Source organism: Eubalaena glacialis, chromosome 13 (assembly GCF_028564815.1).
Source record: "Eubalaena glacialis isolate mEubGla1 chromosome 13, mEubGla1.1.hap2.+ XY, whole genome shotgun sequence".
Lineage (NCBI taxonomy): Eukaryota > Metazoa > Chordata > Mammalia > Artiodactyla > Balaenidae > Eubalaena > Eubalaena glacialis.
In genome coordinates this window covers 16,952,021-16,959,604 of record NC_083728.1, presented here as the reverse complement: position 1 = coordinate 16,959,604, position 7,584 = coordinate 16,952,021, and the positions used below count along the sequence as shown (strand labels likewise).

Below are 7,584 nucleotides of genomic sequence, written 5' to 3'. Positions count from 1 at the left end.
GGAGTGTCCCACTTCTGGGGAGGGGTGTCGTACAGGCTTCTCCCTCCTTTCACCCTTGGTGGCGGAAGGCGGGACGGGAAAGGGCCGTCTGGACCGGCGCGCAACCCTCCGGAACCCCCGGGGGCGGAGAGCCAGGCGAGGGACCCGGCGTCTGCCTGGCCCGCGGGAGGAACCTCCCCACCCGGGTCCGGGCCCCAGGCCCTCCGCGGCGCCCGAGGCCGGAACAATAGCGCGCGCTGGCGGGCGGGGGCGGGGCGCTCCGCCGGGCGCCGCCCCCGGCCCGCCCCCCGCGCTCCCACACTAGCTCGCACACTGGCTCGCACACTGGCTCCCACCCGCCGCCCGCCCAGGCACTGCCCGCGGGAGCCGCCGCCGCCGCCGCCGCCGCGCCCGCCATGGACGTCCGCCTGTACCCCTCGGCGCCCGCGGTGGGCGCGCGGCCCGGGGCCGAGCCGGCCAGCCTGGCGCCCCTGGACTATTACCACTGCGGCAAGGTAGGCGGGGGCGGGGTGGGGGCCCGGGAGGGCGGGGCCTGCCCGCGCCTTCGGACCCAGAGCCGAGCCTGAGCTCCCCGGGCTGGAGCGCGGGCAGCAGTCCCCCGGCGGCTCGGGACGCGGGCGCTCTCGGGGACACACGCGGGGAGATGCCGGCGGTGCCGACGCGCGGGGACACGCACCCATCAGCCCCGCCGACGGGCACATGCCACTCACGCCGATCCCCTGGCGGTGACACTCACGCCCAGAGTTGTTGGGATCACAGGCAGAAGTCACCCCGACAGTCACTCACACGATGTCACAGTGACACACACTCACCCACGTCCCCCTGACAGCCTCGCATGCATTCACAAGCCGACACACAGTGACCCACAGTCACACACACAGCCATCCTGCTTACACTACCGTCCCACACAAGTCACCCTGACAGTCATTTATTTCTACACAGCCACACGCAGTCACTCGCCCACCTGCGCTGTCACACCGCCACATGCAAGCCACCCGTTCCCACACTACGACGCCACACACCGCGTTCCATGCCCCCATCCGCCGTCACACGCAGTCACAACTGGGGACAGGCACACAAAGAAGTCGCTCCGACAGTCACTCGCTCACGCTCCCAGTGACTCAGACAGTCGCACGCTGTCACCCATAGCCACCCCATGGACGGGGAACCTCAGGCACACTAATCGCCCTGACAGCCACACAGTCACACGCGGTCACACCCGGGGGCAGCCGCGGCCACCACACCGCCCCTCCCCCACCTCGGCCGTCCACACTCGCGCGTGGGCGGTTTAACTTCTCGGCGCCGCAGCGCACTAATTGGGCCGTTTGGTAATCGGTTGTCACCGCCCGGCGGGGCCTCGGATTGCGAGCTGGCCATGGCCCAGCGAGGCCTGTCCCCTCCCGGGAGCGAGGCCTGTCCCCTCCCGGCTGGGGCTGCGGTGAGGGATACCCCTTCTTTCCCGAGATCGCCGCCTCCACCCGCAGCCAGGTCCCAGCCCCGCTGCTTCGGGCGCGATGCGAGCTCGCGCGTCTGGAAGCCCGGACGGGCGGCGACCCACCCCGCTCCCCGCGCCGAGCCCAGCCCGGGACGCTGAGGTGCAGCGGCGCCGTGCGCGTCTCCTCCCTCGCCCGGGAGGGAACTTTCCAACTTAGTTAGGAAGCCGGACGGTCCGTGCGTCCGCGGGACTGTGCGTCGGTCCGGGGCCGGCCGGAGCCGAGCGCGGCTTTTCGTCACTCGGAGCCCGGATTGAACGGCGCGCGTGGGTTTCCCCGCGGCCCTGGCGCAGACGCGCGGGCTCCATGGCACTGTGTGGTGAGTGCGCGTCGGGCGGCTGGGTCGGCGGCCCTCCGGGGCCGTAACCCCACCCCACGGGCTTTTCGTCAAGCTTCTTGCTGTGGGGATGCTGCGGGGAGGGGGCGTCCCCGCGCGGAACCTGGGGCCGCCCAGGCTGAGTGCGTCCTCAGGCCTTGGGGAGCGGCTTCTGGACTCTGGGGGCAGAGCCCTCCGCAGTTCGCCTGGGGCTTGGGGGCGGGGGGTCCGGGGCCCTCAGGGCCGGGGGCGGCGTGGGCCGGGGGCAGGCGGCAAGTGAGGTCTCGCGGAGGATGGGGCGATTATCTTTTGTCCGGTGACGGGCAAAGTTAGAAGCGGAAGAGGGGGATGGTGTCTTCAAGAGAAGGCCGGTTCTCGGACTGCTTCCATCTGATGGAGGAAGAATTGATTAGAAGTAGCAAGTGGAGTCTTTAGGAAGGAGAAGACGGTTGGGTTTGGGGCAGCTTGTCTATCTTCTGCCCTTGGCTTTGTTATTTTTTAAAATATGAAGTTGGCAAGGTTCCAGCTCCTGGTTTGGGGGCAGGGGTGAGATTGGGGATTTGGGCCTCAGAGTCTGGTTGGATGGGTGCCCCTCGCCTGCAGTGCTCCTTTTGGGGGTGGTGTTTCTGTAAACCCCCTCAGAGTGGGGTGGTCTCATAAGGGGGCCTTTGGGAGGTGGCACTCAGCCGAGGCCCCTGCTTTATTCTGATGCTCTGTAAAGCTCTGACTCAGCACCAAGAACCAGTGTGAAACCCTGGTGGGAGGGAACCAATCAGGGAGTCAGAAGCTGGTGATTCTGGTTTCTATCTGTGAACTAGGACCCCTGACCCAGAGCTGAGGGTGTGTCCAGGTGGAGGAGGGTGGCAGCTGGGCCACTAAGATGGGTGAAAGAAAGGTCTGACATTGCATTTGGACGTGGGATCTGCTTCTCGATCCTTCAGCCTCATGGCAGGGTGAGGCAGAGGAAGTCACTTGGCTCAGGGAGGGGTGGGTCAGAAGCCTGTCGGTAGCAGATCATCAGTGGGCAGTCGCCTTCAGCGCTGGCGGTTGGGGGGTGGGGCAGGTTGTGCCGAGAAGCTGATGTTGAGGGACTGGGGAGGCTCCGTCCTTACAGCTGGTCACTCTCAGAACTGGAGGGGAAACAGGCCCAAGATGCAGCCATGACCACAACTGGGGTCTATAGACTGAGCTGCAGAACCAAGACAGGGCCTGCACACTGGGGGCTCGGTCCCTGGAGCCCAGATAAGAGGCTTGTCCCCACAGGGCCTGAGAAACACGAGGGCAAGCCTTTGCCAAGTGATGCTGGACAGCCGTGGGGCAGTTGACCTGGAAGGGCCCTTGGCAACCGTTCCCTTGGTGACTGTCCCCTTAGCGATTCTCTAACACAGAGATTCCAGCCTCTTTAAACCAAAGTCATGAGCAGTGGCTGTTCTTTGGGTATCTTTTGTTTGAGAAGATACACAATGAGGCAAAGCTGGTATGGTTTCATTTTTGCTTTGAAATAGATGTTTATTAATCACTATAATATTAGCATGCATTTGAAAAATAGCTTACAAGATATGGAACAGGCACATTACTTATTTTATGTAGTAATGGTGCCTGGTGAGCGTAGGGGCTTGTGGCCCTGTAGCCCTGTCTGTGGCCCCCTACTGGGAACCATTAATCCCCTCCTTCTTCCTTCACACAAGGGGAAACTGAGTCATGGAGTAGTATACTCATAGGTTACATAGCAAATGAAGAGCACAGCTGAGGCCTGAACGCAAGTTCCTGGACTCCCAGCTTGACACTTGTCTGGCCTTCCCCACACGTCTCTGTCATGGTTTGGGGGTTAGGAGTCATGATGTCCTTCTAGGGTAGCTATGAAGTCCCTTCATTAGGGTTTTGGCAAGGTATTTTATCAGGCTGGGGGCATTGCCTGGGGCTTCCTGCTCAACCATGGCAGACTAGTGGAAACTGGCCATTGGGATTGGGCAAATCTGGATGCAAATCTCCGCTTGTGGCTTTGTGACCTAGGGCAAATGATTTTAGCTCATTGAGATATGATTTACATACAATAAAATGCAAATTTTAAGTGTACTGTTCCATGAGTTTTGACAAATATAACCACATGTGTAACCACTATCCCAATCCAGCTATAGAACATTTCTGTCACACCAGAAAGTTCCCTCATGCTCCTTTCCAGTCAGTACCCCCTACCCCTAGAGGAAACTACTTATCTAATTTCTATTATCAATGCTTTATTTAAGTTCAGTTTAAGTGTACAAAGTTAATTTAAGTTTTAGAACTTATGAAGCATATACATTTTTGCATTTGGGTTCATTTTGCTCAACGAAGTGTCCTTAAGATTCATCCATGTTGTGTATGTCAATAGTTTTTTCTATTTTATTTAGTAATATTACATCATACAAATATAGCACGATTTGTTTATTTGTTCACCTGCCGTTGGACGTTTGGGTTTGTGTCCATGTTGGGGCTGTTATAAATAAAGCTGCTGTGAACATTCTTATACAAGTCTTTCTGTGAGTGGGGCAAATTATTTAATATCTCTGAGCCTCAGTGTCCTCTTGAGGACAACATTATCTACCTCTGAGGTTCGGGAGAGTTAAGTGAGTTGATATAGGATAGGAAAGTTCTTGACGCATACCAGCTACTAATTAGATAACAATGCTATCAACCACCTGGGACCTATTCCAGTAAGAGGCTTAGCATCTCTGTGTTCCAAGTATCCTTCATCCCTGGTCCAAACATCCTGGGTACAAGGCCAACCCAGGATGAACCCAGGGTGTTCGAGGCCAACCTGGGTACCACTTTCTCCATGCAGTGCTCCATGGCCAACAACCTTCTCTCTTTCTCCAGGCATGCCCCATCACCCCAAGAACTGGGGTTCAAAACTGCATGGGTTTTGACATGTTCTGTCATCCATCATTCAATCAACAAACAGTTTTCGAGCACCTCTTTGTGCTAGGCACTGCACTAGGCAACTGATGGTACAGCAGTGAAGCAAAGTGACACATATTGCTACCCTCTGGAGCTTACATGTCAGCATGGGTAGTCATAAATATATGGGTGAGATAGATATGGTATTGTGACTGATGCCATCATTACAACTATGGAGAAAAATGAAGCAGGGAAGATGGTTAAGGATATTAGGTCCAGGGGCCGGTTTGCAGTTTTAAGTAGGGAGGTTGGGGAAGGCCTTGTGGTCTAGATCAGTAGGTCTCAAATTTATGTACCCATTAAGAATCATCTGGTAAGATTTGAAACAAAAACAGATTCCTGGGCATCCCTTCCTGCCCTGAGATTCTGATTCAGGTAATTTGTGCTGGGGTCCTGAGGGTTTGCATCTCTGATGAGTGCCCAGCCATGCTGCTTCAGCTCTGGAGACCACACATTATATAGCAGCGATTTGGTTGTTTGTATACAGGCTTTTGTGGGCTCCCACCAGGCAGGAACCATGCCCAGCACCTGGCACAGTGCCTGACCCATAATTACTCAGGAAATTGTGCTGGCGGGTGAATGATTCAACTCTCCACCCACACAGCTCTGGGCACAGCATCTTGCCCCTGGATGGGATCTAGACAAGCTTGGTTAGTGAATGATTGGAGGCTCCTTATGGCGAAAATCCATGAAGTAGAAGTTGCTGGTCCCACCTCACCCAGACTTGAGATATGAGAGACCCGTTCAGCAACCCTAGTATATGAGGTCCCCGCAACATCTTTCTGCTGGGGCACAGGTGGCTGTGGATGGGTCCTGGGGAAGGAGCCCTGGGCGGGTTGGTCCTGGGGGAACTCTGGAAGGGTGCCTCTGTCTCTGTTAGGAAGATTTTTTACTTTCTGTCTAAAGGTGCTCCCTATAGCCCTCCCCCAGTGTGTCCCAGAGGCTCCTCAAGGACCACACTTCTGTACCTTACCAATGTCAGGAGCAGCAGCCCAGGCCTGACACAGCCCCTCCCTCCCCCCACCCCAGTCTGCTGGGTGACCTTGAGCATGACAGTGCCTTTCTCTGGGCCTCTGTTCCCCTCTGTGCAAAGGGAGAGCACATTAGTGACCATTAGCCTCATGAGATGGGGAGCTATGGTGTGGAAATATAACGAAATAAAGTCTGGGGCATGTCCTTTATAACTGTAGAGTGTGGTGCACCCGGCAAGGATGAGGATGATGCTTTTTGAAGAGATAGGCCCTCATATGCATCAGAGGGTAGGAACCACCGTGTCTGTCTACCTTTACTTTTGTATTCCCAGAGCTTGCCTGGCACATAGGTGCTCAGTAAATATTTGCCGAATGAACAAATTCAGGGCTGGCCTGTTGTTCCCTGTGGCTTGAGGAACTTAGCATCTGTTTGACTCTTATAATCTGAAGGCTTTGCAGTGAGCACATCGTGTCCAGAGCAGGGCAGGGCAGGGGCCAAGAGTCTTTTGGTTGACCTGACATTCCTAGAAGAACTTCCCTGAGTAGGCCCAGGGAGCAGAGCCCAGCATGGAGAGCAGCCAGTAAACTGGGAAAAGCCTCACCCGCATCCCGAGGATCGCCCTGCAGGGTGGCTGCCAGCTCCGTGTGATTCTGTAGGGCGTTTATTTTGCTTCTCGGATTTCCTAGCGCTGGTCTCAGGTTAGGAAGGCAGTGTAACTTCTGGGACCTGGCAGACCTGGGTTTGAACATTACCTTACCATCTTCAGTGCAGGCAAGTTATTTCACCTCCCTGTGCCTCAGTCTCTGCATCTGGAAAATGGGCACATCAACACCTCCCCCACAAAGTTGCCATCAGAGCTGGAAATCCTGCCTGTAAGGTACTCAGCCCCAGCAGGAAATGCTTTCATTTCTATTCACAAAGAGTAGCACAATTGAAAGTTAAAATGCAAGAGGAATCTAGTTTCAGCACTGGCTGCTGGGGGAAGGGTCTTCCTAACAACAGGCCTTTCCATGCCTTGGTCTCTGGATCTGATTTTCCTGGGCCTAGGGTTTGAAGAGGTCTCTGGGCAGGATTCTGGACAGACAAGGAGCTGCTCACTTCCTTTGCATCTTTCTTTTTCCTTCTTGAATCTGTGTGGGAGGGAAGGTGGGTTTAGGAGGCAGAGAAGACTGGTTCAGATTGCAGCTGCACCGTTCATCGGCATGGGCCGCTGACCTTGTGCATATCATTCAACTGCTCCAAGTCTCAGTTTTCTCATCTGTACAAGGGGACAGTAATGCCTTCCTCATATTGTTGCTATGAAGCTCAGATGAAAGTAACAGACATGGAAGTTCCCTCTCATCTAGAACAGTGTTTCCCAGCCTCAGCAATATTGACATTTTGGACCTGACAGTTCCTTGTCTTGGGGGTTGATCCATGCATTGTAGGATGTGTAGCATCATCCCTGGCCTTTACCAGCCAGATGCTAGCAGCACCCCGCACTCTAGTCACGACAATCAAAAATGTTTCCAGACTTTGCCAAGTATTCCCTGGGCGAGGAGGCAAAATCACCCCTGTTTGAGAACCACTATTCTGGAAAGTGTGGTACAGGTAAACTAGGAGATGATGGTGATGAGAGTGGCAGAGCTTTGGGGCTCGTGCTTTCTGTTCGGTATTTTAGTCCTGTGTCTCCTTGTCAGCAAATCCTGTATCCACGTGGTTGACAGTTATCCTATTTATTTATTTACATGGACCAAAAACCTTCATAGTGATTTTTCAGCATGGTTTGAGAGCAGCAGTAAGAACATATGGTAAGTAATTATTAACTTAATGAGTCGTGGTAAACTGTAATTTTATATCTTAGTGAAAACATGTTGTATAACACGG

General features: G+C 55.0%; 1 protein-coding gene across 1 annotated transcript in view; it reads left to right on the top strand.

The window, feature by feature from the left end:
* The first annotated feature begins 395 nt into the window (after positions 1–395).
* The window catches only part of TOX2 (TOX high mobility group box family member 2), a 135,087-nt gene continuing 127,898 nt past the window's right edge, over positions 396–7,584 (top strand). Inside the window, exon 1 of the mRNA XM_061208928.1 lies at positions 396–494. Within this exon, the coding sequence (XP_061064911.1) occupies positions 396–494 (99 nt within the window). The remainder of the gene's footprint in view (positions 495–7,584) is intronic.